This window comes from Dipodomys spectabilis, unplaced genomic scaffold (assembly GCF_019054845.1).
Source record: "Dipodomys spectabilis isolate Male_0828 unplaced genomic scaffold, ASM1905484v1 ptg000145l, whole genome shotgun sequence".
Classification (NCBI taxonomy): Eukaryota; Metazoa; Chordata; class Mammalia; order Rodentia; family Heteromyidae; genus Dipodomys; species Dipodomys spectabilis.
Genome location: NW_024870822.1, coordinates 17,370,993 through 17,393,247, shown reverse-complemented (window position 1 = coordinate 17,393,247; position 22,255 = coordinate 17,370,993). Strand labels below are relative to the sequence as shown.

Genomic DNA, 22,255 nt, shown 5'->3' with positions numbered 1-22,255 from the left:
TTAGATTACAAATGATCGCTCCAGGGTAAATTTTCTCTAAAACCTCAGAACAGGAACAATTAGAAAGCAAGCTGTAAATTCTCCCAGCAAGCCTCTATGAAGTTTTAATCTCTGTCCTGTGTGGCTTCCTTCCTCCCAGGTCCCCAGCCTGAGAGAGAAACTTCTGCTGCTATTTCCCAGGCAGCAGGGCACAAAGTCCAGCCAGGGCCTTGGCCAGCATGGCGCCTGCTCAGCAGGCACACACTGGGGCATTAATAGATAATGTCCTGTGATGAGGAAGAGCAGGGTGCTGGAACACAAAGGCCTGAGGCTCTATGGAACCTTTCCTCTACCTGGGGAGGATGTATAATGGTGAACCTGGAGTTCATTCAGATACTGGGGACCCTGGAGATGGCTCTCAAAAGAGGCAAAGAGTAGGTACCCCAACAGGATAAAGGCAAAAGAAAACTCGATATTTTTAGCCCAAAGGCAAGAAAGTGAAATTTAAGCTCAGAGTGGGAGACAGGAGGTTGAGTTCCTTCAAAGTGGGGTGCCTGAAATCTACACGCACAGAGAATGACCTCAGGGGCTTAAATTTCTTCCCAATCATCCCTCCGTAACAGGATGTACTGATGAATTCAGTCCAAGCAGCCCCCCCAATTCCTGATGAACATGTAGCTGATGACAGCTAGCTGTCTCTTATTCCTGGAAGTATGAGCTCTTATTCCTATCACTATGAACTGATCCTTGGTACCCACACCAAGCTTTGGTCCCAATATCATATGCCCAGTTATGGGTAAGTACTAGTATAGGATCTGCCTACCAAGAGATTTGAGGGGACACACTGGATCTGACACAGAGTGGATGCTCAAAATATGTACTATCTGAATAGTTGACCCAAACTACAGGCCCAAGTCATCAGCTTGTGCCCCAAAGGGCTGCTGGGTTCCTTTGGGCCCAGTAGAAAAGGGGAAGGAAAATGGGGAGTGGGGAGGGGAAGGGAGAAGCATCTTGATCTTCCCTTATTGAACTCTGACCCCTCAGACTGAGAAGTCCCTCTGCCTAAAGATGAGGTCCCTAGAAGGCTCTGGGGTGGCTTCAAGGCACACACTGTCCATCCTTTGGGCAGGGCCTGAGGGCAGTTTATTCTGAGGGGACCATTTAGTGGCTTTCTTTGGCCTCAGGGGTGCTCAGATCCTGTGCAGGAAATGCCATGAATAAAAGCTCCGGAAATGTCTGAATAAAAGCCAGTGAAGAACTTGGAGGGCCATAGACACGCAGGAACTGATGAGGCTCTAGCTGAAGGATGGGCAGGAGCCCTGCTTCAGACCCTCAGCTTGGCTGCCATCAGCTTTGCCGCAATACAGACCCTAGGCATGCCCCTCGGCATTTAGGGGGCTCTTCAGATGCTCCTATCCTATCATCTTTCCACATCACAGGGCAGAGAGCCGCTCAGTTTCTCTTCTTCAACTCTTGCCACTCAGGGCCCAGGCTCTCCACTGGCTCCCACAGTTCTGGGCTGGGGTCTTAAGGGGGAGTGGATTTGTCCATTTTTGGGCACCTCTAGGAAGTACTAGTCTCTGACCAAAGCTGGAAGTTATCACCCCTGGTGAGAGAGGAAAGATATATTTTGGAGAGGGGTCAGTTTGGCAGCCCTTACACCTGGACTTCCAATGCCCTCACCTTCATTTTGCTAGAGATCTCCCCTGGCAACCAAGCAACCCTGGACCCTCCTCCTGGGGCTTGGCTCGCCTTCAGCCCTGATCCCAGCCTGGAAAAGGTAGGACAGCGCAGAGGATGTCCAGCCCCACCTCCGGCCCTGCCCTGCCTTTGACTCCAGAGTCCCTCAGAGCTTGGGACACCCCTCCCTCGCGCTTCTGACCTTGTGCCGGAACTCTCGGGCCACTTTGCGGTCCATGGCCGAGGCTGATGAAGCAGTGTCGAGGCCTGTTTCGTCCTGTTTCTTCTTAGGGTGCCCGGGCTGCTGCAGAGCAGGCGCCAGCCGTGACCGTGACCCTGGCCCGGCCTCCTTCCGGGACTAGGGGCGGGGCCTGGTAGCTGCAGGGGCGCGGCTGGGGCGGGAGGAGGCTGGGCTGAGTGGCTGGAAGACACCTGTCCCCAGGCATGGAAGAAAGCGCCCCTGGGGCGGTCGGTGGTTAGGCGACTGAGGAAGAAGAATCAAGATGTTTTGGTACTTTGTGGAGCCCAGAGTAAACTCCCATCTCTTCATTTAGGTGGGTAAGGGGTGGAGTAATCTAGTCCATTTTCTCTGACATACAAGAAGAGGTCCAGCTGCCTTCCTGAGACTGTACTCCTTGTCACGTTTAGGGGACCTTTCACAGTGGCTTTTTTCAAGCACTTTCCCTATTAGGAAGGTACTATTCCTTGATCTGTGAACTCCTGGGGAAGGGGGGGGGGCTGGGCTTATTGTGGCCAGGGGGTAGAGCCATAGAGTGCTCTCTCCACTGACTCCCTACCCTCACCTTCTTTTCCTGACAGGGCCCAGCAAAACAAACAAGCAAAGCAAAGCAAAACAAAGCTCAATTCACTGAGGCGTAGAAGTGATGGCAAGTGACATCCTGATTTAAAGTGACCTTTACCCAGACCCTCTGGTTCATTTGATTCAATTCAGCCAGCGTGTGTTTACTTCATCCATCCTGTGATGAATTCGCATGACCATGAACCAAGCCTGGATCACACTGAAGGTAAGAGGAGGCCATGGGAGGGCTGATAAACATGTGAGAAGGGGGTGGGAGGAAGAGTTTAATTTGGGCTTGAATTTAACCAGGGTAAGCCTCTAGACCTGTTTGCACCTACCCTATTAGGAGCAAGAGCAAGGAGATAGAAGTGGCTTAAATCAGGTAGCCACTTACAGTTACACCTTCAGAGATTGGTCAAGGTCCCCCTCTCTGGCTCCCTCTCTCAGTAGCTGAAGTTTTGCAAGCAGGCTATTTTCCTGCAGCTAAATTATCACCTCATTTAAGTTTTAAGTCCCTCAAGAAGAAGAGCCTTAAAAGATTATCCATGTCAACTAACTAGTTAATTCACAAGTGAGGGCATGGATAAAGACTTAAAGAGAACGATGTGAGAAATAACCACAAAGGGCATATTTCTCTTCCCATTTAAGCCCCCTGATTCTCTACATTACTTAAGTGTGTCATGTGGCTATTTCATATATTTGATAGAATCCAGGCAGAGTGGGAATGTCCTTACCCAGAAGAATGCAGTCCATGGCCCTCTTCACCATGACAACAGCCCCACTGACTTCCTCCTTCTTAAAATGTTCTCCATTTTTTTTTATTATAAAGGTGATGTAAAAAGGGGTTATAGTTATGCAAGTCAGGTAATGAGTACATTTCTTTTTGAACAGTGTTGCCTCTTCCCTAATTTTTTCTCAGTTTTTTTTTTCCTTCTGAACCCCCTCACCCATGTACAGTTCATTTTCAACACAGTGTCTAGCGAATCTCACTGCTGCATTTGTTCATCCTTTGTCCCACAATTTCTGTGCTTCCCCTTATTCTCCCCCAAACAGATAAACTTACAAGACAAAAGGTATAGAAAAAAAAAAAAACAGTGGCAAAGAGAAAACAAACAAAAAAGCAAAATAACAAAAAAACCCTTGTTTCCATTTCTTGGGGTTCATTTTGATTAACATCATTTTATATTTTGATATGCACATAGCTATTGAGCCTTTGTCATCCTCTCCTAAGAATATCCTCTTTTGATTTCACTGTGTCTCCACTTGGCTTTGAGGACAGTACTGAGTCCTGGTTCTCACCTCACATTTCCTTAGTCCATTTCTGAACCAGTGTTCTGTAAACCACATCCTTCGCTCTCTCCTTTTCACTTTACCTTCTGTGCCTGTGGATATAGATATCCCATATGAGGACAATTTTTCCTTTGTATGTTTATAACAGTACAGGGCACAAGACACATACTCAACAAATTTGCTAATAGATAAAATAAATGAATGCCCAGGAGATTACTGGATCAAACTTCTTCTCCTTTCCCTCTTTTTCCTGCATTATAAGTAACTTCAATGCCTGGCATCCAGTTAGTTTATATTCCTCAAATGTTACTCCCAGGTCCAACATTTCACTGTATATATATATATATATATATATGTATATATATATATATATATATATATATATATATGGACAATAACTTGAAAACATCAAGTTAGTTTTGTCCAAATCTGGCCTTGGTGGGGACAATGAATGTGTGTCAACACTTGTTGAGCCAAGACCAGCACTCAGAAGGTTAAGGAACCAGTATTCCCAGAAGTGCTCAAAGCTAGGAGACAGAATGGGGATTGGGGAGCCCAAGTGGATGCACAGACTAGGATTCTGCAGGCCTGAGACTGTTCTAGGCTTCAGTGTGGCTCTCTGTAAAAGTCTTCTACCAGCCCTGGTAGGACCAGCCACTTGGTCTCTGGTGGAAGGGGCTTGCAGGTCAGGGTTTGGATGGTATTCCTAGAGAACTTAAGCTGAATGAACTGAACTAGGCTTCCCTGGGAAAGCCCAGGTGTAGTACAGCAGAGGCTGGGCCTTTACCAGGAACCTAATTTATGCTAATGAGATGGGCAGTCCTGTTACTCTAGCCTGGGGAGGAGCCAAGTGCCTTGGAGGAGGGCCCTGGGGAGCTGCAGCTACTTCTGTCTGCAAAGTGGAGATGTGACCCAGCCTTGGCAGAGAGAGACACTTCGGGGCCAGTCTCTGCGCTCAGGCTCCCGGGTCTCTACACGCCCCTATGGGACCCCTGTCGTCTGTGCTCTACGTGGTACTCATTTGCATCTGGCTGCCCCAAGAGGAGCAGGCTGTGAAGTCCTGGCGGGTCCAGCGTCAGGGTGAGAGGGGTGTGGACTGGGGAGGCTGGAAGTTTGCATGGGGGAACAGGTTGCAGAGAGGCAGAAAAGAGAGATGCTCTGAGGAAGGACAGAGCTTCTTCAGTAGAGGAGAGACCAAAGGCAAGATCAAGCCTGGCACCAGGAGGGGAATGGGTCCTAAAGCTAGGTGGGTGGGAAAACCCAAGATAGAGAAACAGAGAGACCTGGGACCACCCTCCCCCGAAAAGTGGAGGGTGGCCTGGAGAGGGAGACCCTTGTTCCAGAAGGGCCTCGGGGGAGCTGGAACAAGAGCATGAGAAGACTGAGGGGAGAGGAAATGGGAGATGGTGGCATGATGTGGGAGAGGCTTCCTGGCAGGTGAGGGTGGTCGGGGGAACTCATAGAGGGTGGAGACTAATCTCCTTCCCCCCAACCCGCCCCCATCTAGCTGCAGCACCCACACTGTGGGCCAGTGCAGAGCTGGAGCCCCAGCCAGCACCAGAAACCAGGTGAGTAAGTATATACTGGCAACCCCCACCATCTTGATTCCAGGCACAAGTCACCCCAGAGACTTAGCTTGTAGGGAGGGTGGGGGACGGGGCCTGGGGATGAAGGGAGGCTTGGCAATTCCCAGCCCCCACCACCCCTTACCAGGCTTGTTTCTCGTCTAGTCACAGCTACCAGGAGGCAACCCTGGCCCTAGAGGATGCCACAACAGTGATGAGAAGCCAGGTAAGAGAGGTCAGAGGAAGGTGACTTCGTTAGGGGTGAGGTGGGTGGACACACAAGACTATATAAAAATTGTCTGGGGGAACCTAGGAATCAAGGCCCAAGGTAGGTTAAGAACAGGGAAAACTGGCAAAGCATAGTGATTCACCCAGGAGGTCAGAAGGATCGGGATGGGGGTTATGCTGAAGGTGAGGTAAAGAAACTTCTGCTCACCAGGGCAAAGTTGGGGCTGGGCTGCAGGGACCAATGTTTCTGAATGCTTCCAATGTTTCGAATCCTTTGTTGGAGGCCGGGGGTTCAGCCTGTGCTCATAGGGATGCCCCTGAGGGAGACAGGCATGGAGACAAACATCACAGTGTCGCCACTTGTAGCTTATTGGCCATGTGAACAAGAACATACTCTTCATGGAGGGCAGAGACTCTTCTTACCACATGTAGCATGGTACCTTACGTGTAGTGCTGATGAGGAGGCTGAGGCTCTGAGCGGAGAAGCCTATTGTGCCAGAGTCCCAGTTCTAGGTGACATTAAATTGCTCAGGCTGGAGTCCTAAGAATACAGGTGTCCAAGTCTTCTAGAATGTGGTGACTGAATACCCCTGATGGTCAGCATGGTCCTTTTAAAAGGTATCTGTCTGGTGAGACAGAGGGCCGTGAGTTCTGTCTGGAACAAAGATTTCTTAGCTCCACCTTGCTTTTCTCCTCCTCAGATGCATGGTCTCAGGGAGAGTCCTGACTTGGTGGGGAATGTGTTCAAGTTGTAGATGCCACTTTGGAGTTTTCCCGCTAGATCCTGGGCTTCCCTGGGCCTAGGACAGGTCTGAAAATCCTGGTGGCCAGGAAAGGGGGCAAGGATTCAGGAGTTACACTGTGGGGCTGGGAACCTGCCCTCTGCTGTGACCTCTAAGAAGGCCAAACAGGGGCCCAGCCTAAGGCCAGCCCTAATTGCTTTCCTCCCCACTCCTGTCTCTAAAAGGAGACTGAAGGCCTGGACTCTGTGGTCATGTCTTCCTGGGAAAGGCGGCTCCATCGGGCAAAATGTGCACCATCTTGTAAGTGACACCCTCCCTTTGACTTGCTGGCTATGCATGGGATATTCTAGCCCACAGAGAAGCCTCTGAAGACAGGCAGAGGTGTCCCTTGGGCCTGCTGTGACTTCTTTCCTGTTTTTGTCTTTTTCCCTTCCCCTAACCTGGTGTCCAGTTTCACTCGCTTTCTCCTTCCTGCTGGAGGAGAGTGTTCTCCCTGATTCTGTTTGTGTGCCCATGGCCCAGGGGCTCCCCCGGTCCCGTCTGACTTGACTGAGACTGTGTTTTGTTTAGTGATTGTCCCCTCCTCACACACACACACCCTGCTTCTGTGGCCTCTTCTTCCTTCCTGTGGCATTGCCGCTTTCCTGTGGTCCCTCCCCTTACCTGTCCAGTGTCTGCGACTTCTTCCCTTACCACATTTTGTCTCTTCTTTGTCCATGGTAGCTGTTCTCATTTCTGTGCTCTGCATGAGTCCTCACCCCTATCTGTCCCTAATCCCATTTTCACCTCTCCTTTGACCCATGGAGCCAGAGTGCCTGAGGATTTCAGGGCCTTCCCCTTGCTCACTCCACCTGCCCTATGGTCTCAGAACGCAGCTTAGAGAACTGAGGGCCCAGATGGAGTGACTTTAGGGTATCTTGCGGTATATTGAAGACAGAGATTCTGAGACACCCCCCCCCCCCCTCCCGCCGTCTGCCTGCCTGCCAGGGAGAGGGCAGTACCATGAACCACCCCCATCCCACAGTCCCATTCAGGCTAGTTGCTGAGGAATCTGGTACTGCCTGGTATGGGGGCCTTGACTCCCACACATCCTGGGAGGGCTGGCACCTGTGCCTGTCGTGAGGTTTGTATGTGGATTTTGCTGCTCTCCTCTTCACGGAAATGCTTCTATGTCTCCCTTACAGACTTGTTCTCCTGCTTCAATGGGGGTGAATGTGTGTACCCGGCCTTCTGTGACTGCAGACGCTTCAATGCTACTGGCCCACGCTGCCAAATGGGTGGGTCTGGGCTACATCCACATTGGGGAAGGACCAAGGGGTTCAGGGAAAGCCATGGGCCTGAAGTTTGGGTGCTGGGCCTGGAGGATAACAGGGCATAGGGGTCCTGCCAGAGCTGGCCTTGGCCTGGTACCCACCACTGCTGTGCAGATAGTCTCTCTTTCCCCCACCTCAGTGTACAACGCCGGGCTGGAGCGGGACAGCATCTGCCGCGCATGGGGGCAGCACCACGTGGAGACCTTTGACGGCCTCTACTACTACCTCTCTGGAAAGGGCAGCTACACGCTGGTGGGGCACCACGAAGCCGAGGGCCAGAGCTTCTCTGTCCAGGTGAGGTCTTCCCTGACCTGCCTGCCACAGTCTCCACTAGATCCTGGAGGCTGGGTGGCCTAGGCTCTGCTTGTCCACAGTCTCTGCTAGATGTTAGAGCTTGGGTGGCCTGGGCTGTGCCTGTTCACAGTCTGTTCACACTCTAGACATTGGGTGGCCTGGTCCCTGATTGTCTCCAAAGTCTCCACTAGACCCTGGAGGCTGGCCTGGGCTGGCTTGGGCTCTGCTTGTCCTAGAGAAGCTTTTACCTTTCTGTCCCCAACTCCCTCAACGCTTCCTCAGAGGAGTCATAGACTCTACCGTTTTTGTTCACACATCCACTTCTGGTTGTGTCTGGCTACCCATTCACTCAGACAGGCATCTGTCAGATATTTTAGTGCATTCTATACACTTTTTCTGGGCACAAGGTTTGTGGTGAGAGGCTTTGAGGATAACCTAGATGTGGCTTAATGGAGAAAGCAGACAGCAACTGAAATGAATCAGTTCCTAAGTATTCCTGGGTGCTCTAAGGGAGAGATACCAAATGATAAAAGTGCATGTTAGGGAAACCTGATCTTGTTTATTGAGAAAGGATGGGAGTGACATTTAAGTTGAGATCAGAGAAAAGAATTGGAAGTGAGCCAAGTGAAGAGAAGCAATCTTGAGAATGCTTTAGGGAAAGGAATGCTAGATTCCTAAGAAAAGAACACGGTGCCTCAGGAGATGAGGCTCATTTTAGAGCTACCTCTTCCAAGGAGCCTTCCTAGGTCTCCTGACTACCCAAGCTGGCTGAGGAAGTCCTCTTTGGGTAAACAGCTCCACCATTACAGGACTCCCTCTCCCCCGCTTCTCTCCTTTGTGGCTTTGTTTTGTTTTCTTTTTAATTTTATTTTATTGTAAAGATGCTGTACAGAGGGGTTACAGTTACATGAGTAAGGCAATGAGTACATTTCTTGTTGAGCATTGCTACCCTCTCCTTTGTGGTTCTCCCACTATCCCTTCCCTCCCTCACCTCCTTTACTCCCCTCCCCCCCAAAGTTGTAAAGTTCATTTTCAATAGAGTGTCTTGTGGGTATCCTTGTTGCAATGGGTCATCCTGTGTCTTTGTTTCAGGATTTTGTTATTTCCCTTTCCTTCCCCAAATTAGATAAATGTATATACAAGATGCAGAGTACCATAATCAAGTACAGGGACAACAGAGGATATACCATAGTGGGAAGAACATACAAAAGAAACAAAAAAATTAAGCCAAGATGAATAGGTATCCTGACATTGCCCCTTTACTATTCATGTGGAATTTGGGGAAATTTCCTAACCTTTATATGCCTCAGTCTTCTCATCTGGAAATGGAGAAAGTGCAGACAGGTAAAGAGCTTAGAGTAGTGTCTGATATAATAACAGTATTGTGATTATGGCCACATACCATGCAAACTCTGTTACTGCAAGTATTTAACTTGGTTTTTGTTTATCACCAAGGTCCACAATCATATTTGAGACAGAATGGTCTCTCAATAAATTTTGGAAAGACTGTTAAAAATCACATAGTACATTAAAAACAACAACACAGAAAAACCGCTTGTGTCCTTATCTTGGAGTTCGTTTCACTTAGCAACATCTTATGTAGTCATATGTACATAGCTTTTGAGCTTTACTGCTCATCTGATAAAATTATCCTAGACATATATTGATTATCGAAAATGAGGGAAACCATGGGACCTATATTTCTTTGGGTCTGACTTATTTCACTTAATATGATTTTTTTCCAAGTCTTTCCATTTCCTAACAAAAGAGGTGGTATCATTCTATCTGATGGAAGCATAGAATTCCACTGTTTATATATACACCACATTTCCCCATTGCAGATATTTTTCTTAGTCTCCTCTACCAACTGTAACCATTCTGGGCCAGGGCCATATCTTAGTTTGATATCCCTTGTAGCTAGATTAGTGCTCAGAAAAAGAAGCTTATCAAATATATGAATACCTCTTGTGAGAGTGGCTGTCCCATAGATCTGAGTTACATGCCTACTTATGTCTTGCATGGGGAGTCAGGCACAGGCCAATTCACTTCCAAGTAGGTTCCTCAGGTAGGTTTCTGTAGTAGGTGGAGGGCACCTACTTAGGGAAATATTTGTGCTAAAGGGCACACTGGTCAGTACTGAGTGCAAGGAGCTGGGGTTATAGAGAGTCCTATTATTCAATGTCATTCTTCTTCCTGATAGGTCTTGTGGTAGGTTTATGCCTGCTACCCACCCTGGTTGGGCTGGAGCCCTTAACCATTCTCCCTTTTTGTCTTGAGCTATCTCACATCAGTTTACATGACTGTAACATTTTATGGCTGTGTTACAATTTTTAAGACTAATGCCACCTAGGGAGTTATGAAATCAACTCGAGGCATGCCAGCATTAAACAACACAGAAGAAAAGATAATATGCATGAATATGTATATATAATATAAACACCTTTGTTTTATTTATATTTATTTTGTATTCTGAATCATAGTTAAAAATGTTGAAAAACATTTAATTTGACCATAGATGGCTTCCTCTACTGGTCCTATTTGTGTGTGTGTGTGTGTGTGTGTGTGTGTGTGTGTGTGTTGGTATTGCTTAAGGCTACCACTCTACCACTGAGCCACAGCTCCATTTTGGCTGTTTTGGGGTAGCTTATTGGTGCTAAGAGTTTCATGGATTTTCCCGCCCAGGTTAACTTCAAACTACAATCCTCAGATCTCAGCCTCATGAGAAGCCAGGATTATGGGCATGAGCTATCAGGGCCCAGCTAATCTCTCATATTTTGATTTCATTTTTTGGTAGTAATGAGGTTGAAACAGGGCTTCATGCTTGCTAGACAAGGCATTTTATCACTTTAAACCTTCTTTTTTAGCTTTATTTTTCACATAGGAGCTTGAGTTTTTGCCTGGATCTGGCTTTGGACCAGGATCCTCCTACTTACTCTCCTAATATACATCACCACACCCAATTCATTTTTGAAATGGGATCCAATATCTTTTTGCCTAGACTGGCCTAGACACTCCTGGCTAGCTGGAATTTTGTGCTACTCATTTTCAGTTCAAGTGACTTCTGCCTGCTTAACCACCTAACAGTAATCTGGTAGATTAGACTGGTTCCTGAGAAGGTTTCCAAATATGGCAGGGAGATATTTGCATAACTTTTCCCTAAGCTTTGAGAACTCTGCTCTACATTTGGGTAATAGATAGATAGAAATAGAGTAGAGATAGATATAGGTCTTTGACAAGCAACATAGGAATGAGTTGTGTACAGGGGTGGCCAATTCTCTTCCTGCCAGGGGGAGAGAGGAGTAGAGTGTGTTTGTAGTGTGTTCACTAAGAGTGTCTTGAAAGTATAGAGGTATGTATGGGTATGAGAATCTGCAGGGGCGTGGGATGGTGAGTGCCTTCAGTGTAATGAAATAACCTGGGGAGGATAAATAGACCAATCCAGAAACATAGAGGTGGCACAAATCTCTGGAATACAAACCATTCTGATTTGAAACCTGGCTGTCCAATTTACTAGTTGTAAGTGCATGCAACCTTCATCTCTTCTCACTGGGCATCAGTTACCTCTCTAAAAATATAGACCATCATAGCTCCAGCCTCCTATCATGCAGAAGAAAGGTACTCAGCAAACATTCTGTATTATTGGAAGCTCATCAACAAGTAGAAGCTCCTGTGACAGGAGCTGCAAGCTGCTCTTTAAACCCTCAATCAGGTGCATAATGACCCACAGTGTGGCTCTGCCCACTACGTCTGCTCAAGGTCTGTCAGCCTCTTCCTTGCTGGTGAGCAGGAGATTCGTCTGGCCAAGGAAGTCACCCATGGAGGTGTGAGGTAACTGTGACCCTTCTATCCTCAGCTGCCCTCTTCCCTGATCCTGCACAGGGGGATGTTTGCCTTGTCAAGCCTAAAAGACAAACAGCATTTGTCACTATGTCACTACTAGAAAAGAAACATTCTCAGCCTCTTAGTAGGGCTGGCAGAGAGAACCAAGTCAGGCCCCCTGTGAGTTTCTAAGTACCAGGTTTACAGGTCTCTCTTTCTCTTTATATTTGATAGACATCTTCCCAAAGGATCCAGTTTCTTGTGGGCAGACACTGCATAAAATTTCTTCACTCTTTTCCATGGACACAGGGTCATTTGAATTTCATTTAACTTTCTGGGCTATCAGGGGCTTCCTCCTAGGGACTACCTGAGAGGCAAAACCTCTTTGCCTTCATGCCCAGTGGCCCAGATAATCGTCCTGCTGAAATGTTCCTGGCATCTCTTTCTTGTCTTTCCTTCCTTCCCTGGCAGTCCATAGTCACTTCAGGTTACTGTCAGAGATGCTCTTCATAACAAGAAGAGCTTTGGATCTGGAAACTGAGCACCTAGTGTCCCAGAGCTCAGAATAAGGCTGAAGCCTAAGGATTTCCATTCAAAGAAAGGGCTGGTATTCAGATCTTCTAGCTGTTCAGACACTACATTTTTTCTCTTTTCTGATTGTCAGCTGGACAAAAGTTGCTAAATTCTATATTGGTCAGGAGACCATGTACCAGCAAGACAGAGAATGTGGTCAGGAATGCTGGTGCATGAGTGTGCCTTTTCTTGAACTCCATTTCCCCTCTCTTGGCTTCTCTCCCCACTCTGTTCTTGCTTCCTAATAGCAAAATAGATTAGAAGTCCTCTTATATCCCCTCTCCTGTCATGGAGAAAAGAGCTGTCATATCATATCTAAGGATTCTTAAGATCTATCCCTGCCAGAGGAATTGCAGTTCTGAAAAATCCGAGGGTAAAAGAATCCCATTCCAGTGGCGTGCTTCCAGTCACTTGGGATTTCTAGAAAAATCAAGGGAGGGAAGGTGGAATGCTCAGATCACTGGGGAGAGGATGGCTGGTCCTTCTAATGAAGGGATGGTACCATGGCGGTAGTGTGGAAATCCTGGAGTTCTTGGCTGTACCCTGTAGAGTCCAACTGCCACATGTGATGGGAGGCGTGCATCTGCAGCAGCTGGCTGGCTATGTCATTGTGCGACATCGGTCTGCCTTCACACTGGCTTGGGATGGTGCCTCGGCTGTCTACATCAAGATGAGCCCAGAGTTCCTGGGCTGGACCCATGGGCTGTGTGGAAACAACAATGCGGACCCTCAGGATGACCTGGTAACCAGCTACGGTGAGGTTTAAGGAAGGTGTCTCTGAGAGATTCTTCTGGGAGGTGGTAGTGATGGTGGTGAGAGAACCAGTCAGGCTGGGAGAAGTTGGAGACCACTGGAGTCAGAACTCAGGATCACGAGTTATGTATGCAAAACTCAATGGTGCCAAGTGGAATCTCTTTTAAAATGTGTGGTCTTGGGCATATTCTCAAATATTCCTTCTGTCATAAAATAGTCATAATGATCATTCCAACCAGAGTTATGTACAGGTCTAATGAGCACTTTGCCAGATAGGATAGACTCCACAAAGTGGCAAGAGAAGGAAGAGGGGAGCAGAGAGCCCAGGTGGAGCTCAATGTCCCAATGTAGGAATGGTAAGAAGTAGAAGGGAAAGACTCAGGGTCAGGACATGGCGGCTCTGGTCACAAGAAAGGAAATAACACTCTTTGCCTACTGCTGGGCTACTAAACACTGCATCCACTCAAGTAGACACACAGGGATTATGAGCAGCAGATTCTTTCCCCTTCTTCACACATAGGGAAACTGAGGTTCAAGGAAGTATAGGAACTTGGTTAGGCTTACACATCAGGCCTCTTTTGGTTACATAGCCTTGCTTCCTCTGTGCTTTTTTATTTTGGGAGCTCAGGAGTCTAGATTCTTCCAAACTTCCCCAGTCACTCAGTTCTTTCTTACAGGGAAGCTGACAGATGATGTGACTGAGTTTGTGCACAGCTGGCAGGAACAGCCTCCCAACCACTCTCCAGGGCCTGTAACTTCTTCTCTGCCTCGCCCACCATGCCTGCAGCAGAGCCTGGGAACCATGCAGGTCTGACCCTGGAGAGGATTCTCCCTTTCCACCTAGTTCCTTGTTGCAGTTGTATTCCTGTCCCATTTTTGAAAAGCTCTTGGATTCAGGGTGCCCATAGCCTCCTCTTCTTTCTCTCCCTTTCCCTCCTTTTCTTCCTCTTCTTCCAGTCTAGTTTGGTGTTCCCTATGGAGCTGTTGTGGTCAGAGGTCTATGCATGCCCCTGTCAGCCCCTAACCCCAGTTCCTGGCCTTTGCCCCATTCAGGGTGTGTATGAGCGATGTGAGGCACTGCTGAGGCCACCCTTCGATGCCTGCCATGCCTATGTCAGCCCTCTGCCCTTCACAGCCAGCTGTACCAGTGATCTATGCCAGTGAGTGGTCAGCCAGGAGTTGGGTGGTTTGGGGAAAACCTTCTCAGTATTGGGGTAAGGGCTTGGCACATGGGCCACTGAGCCTAAGAATCCCAGGCACTGACAGAATTGCTTCCCAAAGTTCTGAAATTCCTATCTGCTTGAATAGAGCAGAGCTTCCCTATTCAACTGAGGCCCAGAATGAGGCCTGGCTTCCTCAGGCTTGCATAGCCAGACAGAAGCCATGCTGGGATTGGATTTATTCTTCCTGCTTCAAGTCTGGGGATTGGTGTAACTAGATGCCTTCCCAGCTCCCATTCCCAGCTGAGGTGGTCTGAATCCCTGGCAGTCTGGACAGCATGTGGGGGAGCTGATGATAGATTGGACCTTGTTCTTTATACAGATCAGGAAGTGATGAAGCCACGTGGTGCCGAGCACTGACAGAGTATGCTCGGGCATGTGCACAGGCTGGGCGGCCCCTGCAGGGCTGGAGGGCCAAGCTCCGACAATGCAGTAGGTGCAACCTGGTAGTGGGCAGGGGAGGGATGAGATAAGCTCTGTGGGGGCTATGGGTGATATCCTCAGTCCTTAGCTCAGTGTCCTGCCCCAGTCAGAACCATAGTTGTCAGAGCTTTAAGTGTAAGATTCCATCTACATGTGACAGATGGAAAAACTGAGGCTTAGAAGGGGAGAGACTAGTTTGGGCCATAAAGGTGGTTCTCGAAGCCTCCCAGGCTCTGACCAATTTTCTGGACACCCAATACTCTCCCCAGGAGTAGGGGATCAGGAAAATGAAAGACTTCTCATACCCATCTCAAGGCTTGGATGAGGGTGGGGCATAGAGGAATCAACATAACACAGGTTTCCTCCTCCAAGCTGTGCACTGTAAAGAGAAGGCTTTTACCTACAATGAGTGCATCGCCTGCTGCCCTGCCTCCTGCCAGTCCCGGGTGTCCTGCGTGGACAGCGAGATCGCCTGTGTGGATGGCTGCTACTGTCCCAACGGTATGCAGGGGTAGCAGTGGGAATCCGGGAACCACATCATGGCCTGGCCCAGATGACCATGAATGAGGGGTTTGAAGGTGGAATGAATGAAGAAAAGAGTGAGCAACTAATGTGGGAATAAGTGAATGAATGAAGGCAAGAATGGAGGTGGAACTGTGGCCTCTTGAAAGTTTGATTCATCATCAGGGTATTTGAGTTTGTTGGTACTGAGCTTTTTTTTTTTTAAACAAATTAAAAAAAAAACCTCTTGTTTCCATTTCCTGGAGCTCTTTTTGACAAATTTTATTTTGTATGATGAGAGGAATATAGGCATTGCACGTTTGTGTTCCTTTCCCAAGGGACCGAGCTTTCTAAGGTGTATAGTAGAGGACAAGTCACTCATTCATTCATGTATGCACACATCTTTGCTTAAGTATTTACGCATATATAATTACTTTGTCCTGTTTTTATTGTAGCATATACATTTGCAGCCTAGCTGAAGTAAAATTCACTTGGCTAGGTGGACGGTTGAGACAAAAAATTCTCAAGCTGCAGGCGTTGACTTTAGAGGTCAGAATCAGAGATCAGGTACACATCTGACCCCAACCTGAAGTCAAATGGTGCTCAAGTGCTCAGACAAGAAGAGATAGTGGAATTCATGGGTGAGAGGTGAGAGGGGTGAGAGGTCAGGGAGGCTTCCTGCTGGAGATGGTATCTAGACACAACTGACTTTTGAGAGGTGTTGAGAAGAAATCAGGTAGTATGCAAGTTGGAAGTGGTCCATGGAGCAAAGGTCTGCCCAAAAAGGTTCACGTTGAGCAGTTTGAGAGTAGAGACAGAGGCCAAAGAAAGTGCATAAGGAAAGTGACAGATTACTTGTGAAATGAGTTGAGTGGGCCTTTGCTGTCACTCTAGGGATGATCTTTGAAGATGGGAGCTGCGTGGCACCAGCTGAGTGTCCCTGTGAGTTCCATGGGACGCTGTACCCGCCTGGCTCTGTGGTGAAGGAAGACTGCAATGCCTGGTCTGTATCTTCAGTACTTGGGGTACTCTGCCAGGGCTGCTTATGTGGAATCTGGGAGCTCCAGTGGCACAGGTCCACCAACTCAGCCTCTTCAAGTCCAAAGGAAATTTATTAGACCCACGGAGAGAGGGGAGGGGCTACCCATGATAGAGATGAGAAGATGGGGGGATGGGGCAGGACTTATGTGAGCCCTGCAGCCTCCAGGCCTTGGAGTGGTGACTCTTACTCCTATGGGCTCTGTGTTCTAGCACCTGCACTGCTGGCAAATGGGTGTGCAGCACAGCTGTTTGCCCAGGTACGTCTGATGACCTTGGACTCTGTTCTTTTCTGTTAGACTCAGGGTGTTCTAGGCTAGGCCTTCTGGGGACACTTAGTTCCCTTGGCTAAGCCTGCCCTCCTGTTTAAGAGTCACTCTGCTTAAGACAACTTGAGCCCCTGACAAGAGGACTTTTCACAGTGTCCTATATATTTAAGCCCTTTCTGAGCTTGGGGTATTTAGAGTATTCTCCAAGTCCAGGGCCTAGTCTTTGTCTCAGAAAAGCCCCAAGGAGGGATGTGTCTATTTCAGACAGGTTTCTGGGGAGGACAGGGTCTTCCCCTAACTGGAGATCTCCCCCTTCTTGTAGACGCCAGATAACAGGATTCCATACCCTGAGCATACTTGGGCCTACAGAGTGTGAGTGTGGGCAGCTCCCATGGGTCAGTAACCTTTCTCTGTCCCGCAGCGGAATGCTCAGTGACTGGTGACATCCACTTCACAACCTTTGATGGGCGTCGGTACACATTTCCTGCCACATGCCAGTACATCCTGGCCAAGAGCCGTTCCTCAGGCACCTTCACAGTGACACTGCAGAATGCCCCATGTGGTCTGGTAAGTCTGGGAGAAACCCCCTGCAGCCCCAGGCCCCAAACCACCTCACTGAAGGGACTAAGATTTAGGGCAGGGTCCAGGTCTTTCCATGGCCTAGCTGCCTACTGCCTGTTGTTTCTGGGCAGAGTTGTTCTAGCCCCTCTGTTGACTGAGAATTATTTTCATTTCCTGGGCCTTAGTGCTTTAAATAAATCTCTATAGTAGGTCTAAATCTACTTTATTATTCTTTTCATATTAAAAGACTTCACCTCAACTGCTACCTTTTTGTGCCTCTGTTTTCTGATCGACAAAGTGCTGTGAGGATTAAGCAAATGAATATGTATGGAGAGATCATAATAGCACCTAAACATACTAACTCCACATCAATATTTACTGTAGCTATACCATCATAGTAATATTGTAATGTTAGGGCTTGTGTTGTTATGATTTGACACTACTATACACCAAAGGTCATCCTTAAGATGGCCTTTGATTTTTCTGTAGACTTTGCTTCCTTTACATGCTCTTTAACATCCACCACTATTTGTATCACTATCTACAACTATAGTTAATTTTATAATGTCTTTGTACTACATGAATATGTAATCTCCTTCAGATACTATATCTATCTTGGCCATCATTGATGTCCAAAACCTGGCACACAGGAGGCCCTCAGGAAATGTTGAAATGAATGTGTGATTAGAGGTATGAAGGCATCCAAGTGTACTATCCATTTCAGAGATGGAGGACCTTAGGTCCAGACAGTGATTCTTGCCTGTCAGTGGAGTGCAAGATATGACATAGAGAAGGATTCTCATAGAAAGATGAATTAAAATCCTAGTTGCAGTCAGATGGTGTATTTTCAAGGTCAGAATGAGCCTTCCGGCTTCCATCTCTGCTCTGTGTCTTTAGACAATATGAGAGCTGACGATGGTATTAATTAGTGTTACTCTAAGTCTGTTAATCTCCTTCTGACAATTTCCCAGATGAGAGCATTTGGTTAGATGATCCTTGATATGCTTTGGGTCTCTGTCTCTCAATCTAAGGAGCCTACCTCTCAAACTAGGCTGGGTCTGTATCCCTGGAGGGCCAGCAGGGACAGACAGGTTAATTCTGCCCAACTGGTCCTTTCTCTCCAGAATCAAGATGGAGCCTGTGTCCAGTCAGTGTCAGTCATTCTGCACCAGGATCCTCGGAGGCAGGTGACCCTGACCCAGGCAGGGGACATCCTTCTTTTTGACCAGTACAAGATCACCCCACCCTACACAGATGGTATGGACAGTTAAGAGTTATGGGGGCTGGCTATTTAGGCCTCTTTCCTCTGGCTCCTCTGGTCAAAGGAACTACTACATGGGCTAGAACTCACATTCCACTGAAGTGGTAGCTCAGGCTAGGTTCCAGAAATATAGGCTCATAAAATGTGTCTTTGTTCCCACCCCAACATGACAGTGGTCTCTCTAGTGGTAGTTTGATAGTTTCTGTCATTACCACATACACAAGACTGTTGTTTTCAATATAAACTAGTTATTATTTTACTGAATCCTGATTTCACAAGTGACTTACCGGTAAGTTATAGAAATATATTTAACAGAAAAGGAAAAACTTTTAACATGTAAAATTCAGCACTGAGGGAAGGAAGAAAGGAGGTAAATAAGGAACAAAGAAAGGAAGAAAGGAAGGAAGGAAGCTGGGAAGGAGGGACATAGGAAGAGAGGAAGAGAAGGAATAGCTACTTGTGATTGACAAGAGTGGGATGCATTGGGTATAAAAGGAGGTAAAACTTGTTACACTTGAATCTAAATTTGAAATTTGCCACATTGACTATATAGTTGTATTGTGAACATTGTGAAAACAATGAGGATTTTCACAATTCTCCTTGTGCTGGAGGCAGAAACAGATGGTTTCCTTAAGGAAAGGAAAGCTGTAATTGTCAGTATTTGATGGTGAAAGAAATTTCTCAGCTCTGGCTATCTGCTAGGTCCCAATTTCATCATCACAGTGTTCTCAGGCTGGGTGTGGTAGGGGGCCAGATTGGTGATAGTGATAATGTTGAATTGTGCTGTACTGGACGAACTCCTTACATTCCATTTCTGGTTCTGTGCTCAGATGCTTTCGAGATCCGGAAGCTGTCCTCTGTGTTCCTGCGGGTGAGGACCAACGTGGGTGTGCGGGTGCTCTATGACCGGGAAGGGTTGCGGCTCTACCTGCAGGTAGACCAGCGATGGGTGGAGGACACCGTGGGCCTCTGTGGCACCTTCAATGGCAACACACAGGACGACTTCCTGTACGTTCCCCCGCCCTGGAAACAGAAGGGGAGGCTGGCACCTTAGGGACATGGATGCAGAAGCCCGTGTGTCTCCTACGGGCTCTTACTGTGCTTTCTGTCCCAGAGCAATCAATATGTCTTTCTTACCAGGGGCTTGAATGCTTTTGAATTTACACCCTGTGAGACTCTCAATAGTCTGAGGAAGTAGTTTCCCATGAGCTAAGCAAGTAGAGACCCGGAGGAGGGGACAGGAGTCAAGCCTTTCAGAAAGTGGGACAAATTGGTGATAAAGGGGCTAGAAATTATAGTCAAAACTTCAGGTGGGCAATACGAAAGGAGAGCTAGGAGGAATTCTTTGCCCAGAAATAAGAAATTTGCATAAATAAGAACTTGTAGATTTGCCCTCAAAAAACCAAGGACAAGGACTGGGAAGGTGGCTCAGTGGTAGAGCGCTTGCCTTGCATGCATGAGGCCCTGGGTTTGATTCCTCAGCACTGCATAAGCAAAAAGAAAAAGCCGGAAGTGGCACTGTGGCTCAAGTGGTAGAGCGCTAGCCTTGAGCTGAAGAGCTGAGGGACAGCGCCCAGGCCCAGAGTTCAGGCCCCATGACCGGACCCCCCCCCCCCCCAAAAAAAAAAAACAAGGACAAGTCAGGCACCGGTGGCTCACACCTGTAATCCTACCTACTCAGGAGGCTGAGATCTGAGAATCAAAGTTTGAAGACAGAAAAGTCCATGAAACTCTTATCTTTAATTAACCACCAAACATCCAGGAGTAGAGCTGTGGCTCATGTGGTAGATCACTAGCCTTGAGCACAGCAGCTCAGGGACCGTGCCCAGGCCCGAGTTCAAGTCCCACAACTAGTATGTCCATGCACAGCCTCCTCCTCCTCCCTTATCTGGACAAGGAAAATCTCAAAGCTCTTGGATGAACATTTACAAATATACATTCTGTTGTCTTTTCCATTGTCCTTTCTTGTTTTCTTGCCTGTTGGGATGATGTCAGGGCAGCTGGCCAGAATGATGGAAGCAGACCTTGGCTTAGTGCATGGCTGTTTTACCTCTTAAGCGTGAGTTCTAGGGAGAGTGTTGCTATATGCAACGTGAGTGTCCTCACTGCCCTAGAGCAGTAATGCAGACCTGGTGGGTGCCAGGCAGAACCTAGCCCACATGCAGACAACAACTCTTTCCACTTTACCACTCATCCCAGGGTTGGTGACTCTTGAAGACCGGTCATGTCTAGGAAGCATGTTTGTCCTTCTGCTGACCATGTGTCACCATTTCCTACCAAGAGAGCCAGAGAAAGGGGAGGGGGAGAGCGTCATAACCCAGCGAGGCTTGGTGCTTCTCAACATGCCCCCATGTCTCCATGAAGAGTGGGGGAGGGTGCTGAAAGTATACAGTTCTAACCCATTTTGAACTTTGTGCATCTTTAAATGATTGTATAATTGTATGTGTTTAAAGGTGGTTGTATAGACTACCCTTGGCAATTTGCATGCTCAGTGTATATTTACTGTGTGTACACGTGTTGTGGGTGTGAGCAAGTGGTTTATATGGGCCTCTGAGGGTTACATTTTTAGGTGAGTACATTTGTACCTGAGTATGTGTTTATATTTAGTCCATGTCTGTCTGCATGTGTAAATGCTGGTATGTGCTTGCCTGGGTGGATGCTATATGTGTCCTAGGGTCCACATGGGCAAGTATGTGACTATAGTTCTGTCATGGCTCTAGGTCCCCAGTGGGTGTGCCTGAGAACACCCCACAACTCTTTGGCAACTCTTGGAAAACACTATCTGCCTGTTCCCCCTTGGCCCCTGGCTCCTTGCTGGACCCCTGTGACATGCACCTGCAAGCTGGTAAGACAGGCGAAAGGGGGAGGCAGGGGGGAATGGATGGACACGGGACTGCTTTGGGAGAGTTGACATGAGAACTCACGTATGGGGATGCTGGCTAGATTCCAAGGAGAGAAAAGAAAAGAAGCTACAGAGAGGGCAGGAGAGAGGTGAGGGCCAGGGAGACAGGAAGCTTCATGTTCTACCACTGTCCTGAACATTTACCTTTATACTGGCTCCTGTCAAGGTAGGCCCAAAGTGGCTCCATCAGGCCAATTCCTGCTCTCCCTCTTCTCTCACTTCCTGCTTCCTCTGCCTTCCGTTCTGCTTCCACCACACTGGTCTCCCTGCTGTTCTACCTGCACAACCTGGTCTGCACTTCTTCCAGGGTTTTGCATTTGCTGTGGCTTTTCCCACAGTGCTCTTCTCACAGATAGATAGTGCTCTTCTCATCCTTTTCATTCTTGCAATTGTTCTGCTCAAGAATCACCTTCTAATTGAGGCCTTCCTGACTACAATGCTTGAATTGCAGAGGCCACTTCTGCCCCTACCCCATGCTTGCTGCTCTCTGAACTTTCTCTCATTCATTAGATTCTTCACCTTCTAACTTGCTGTAGGGATTGTTTATACTGAGTGTCTCCTCTGACCAGAACGTAGGCCACAAGAGCATATGAATTTTCGTTATTTTGTATATCTCTCTGCTAGATAGGTTCCTGTGATGAGGCAGAATCCTTACACACGCACACACACACACACACACACACACACACACACACACACACACACTTCCGTACACAATGCCCACGGCCAGCCATTTATTTATACCCAGAGCAAAGTGTACCCACACATTCTCAGCCAGTGCACACTGAGGTACCTGCCTACTGCACAAACACACACACACACACACACACACACACACACACAAGCACACACACACACACGCACACGCACACCACATACCACACACAGAGAATCCTTTTGGGAAGGGGAGAGAAAGGGGAAGAGAGAAGGAATGAGGGAGAGAGGGAGATAGGAAGAGGAAAAAAAGGAAGGAGGGAGGGAAAGAAGGAAGGTGAGAGGGACTGAGAGAGAAAGAGAAAGGTGGGGGGAGACACTGAATCCTGG

At 47.8% G+C, this 22,255-nt stretch overlaps 2 protein-coding genes across 3 annotated transcripts in view; one reads left to right on the top strand and one right to left on the bottom strand.

Moving 5' to 3' along the window:
• Ush1c (USH1 protein network component harmonin) overlaps positions 1-1,993 on the bottom strand; it is a 45,385-nt gene extending 43,392 nt beyond the window's left edge. For both annotated transcript variants that reach the window (XM_042691508.1, XM_042691509.1), the window contains exon 1: positions 1,862-1,993. In XM_042691508.1, the coding sequence (XP_042547442.1) occupies positions 1,862-1,897 (36 nt within the window). In that variant the 5' untranslated portion in view covers positions 1,898-1,993. The remainder of the gene's footprint in view (positions 1-1,861) is intronic.
• Positions 1,994-2,092: 99 nt separating this feature from the next.
• Positions 2,093-22,255, top strand: part of Otog (otogelin) — a 69,700-nt gene continuing 49,537 nt past the window's right edge. Inside the window, exons 1-20 of the mRNA XM_042691734.1 lie at positions 2,093-2,213; positions 2,479-2,684; positions 4,569-4,828; positions 5,256-5,316; positions 5,485-5,539; positions 6,509-6,584; positions 7,469-7,561; positions 7,737-7,891; positions 11,601-11,719; positions 12,833-13,038; positions 13,714-13,844; positions 14,090-14,196; positions 14,579-14,688; positions 15,052-15,180; positions 16,075-16,183; positions 16,432-16,478; positions 16,909-17,054; positions 18,173-18,305; positions 19,140-19,317; positions 21,030-21,154. Of these exons, the coding sequence (XP_042547668.1) occupies positions 4,732-4,828; positions 5,256-5,316; positions 5,485-5,539; positions 6,509-6,584; positions 7,469-7,561; positions 7,737-7,891; positions 11,601-11,719; positions 12,833-13,038; positions 13,714-13,844; positions 14,090-14,196; positions 14,579-14,688; positions 15,052-15,180; positions 16,075-16,183; positions 16,432-16,478; positions 16,909-17,054; positions 18,173-18,305; positions 19,140-19,317; positions 21,030-21,154 (2,077 nt within the window). The 5' untranslated portion in view covers positions 2,093-2,213; positions 2,479-2,684; positions 4,569-4,731. The remainder of the gene's footprint in view (positions 2,214-2,478; positions 2,685-4,568; positions 4,829-5,255; positions 5,317-5,484; positions 5,540-6,508; positions 6,585-7,468; positions 7,562-7,736; positions 7,892-11,600; positions 11,720-12,832; positions 13,039-13,713; positions 13,845-14,089; positions 14,197-14,578; positions 14,689-15,051; positions 15,181-16,074; positions 16,184-16,431; positions 16,479-16,908; positions 17,055-18,172; positions 18,306-19,139; positions 19,318-21,029; positions 21,155-22,255) is intronic.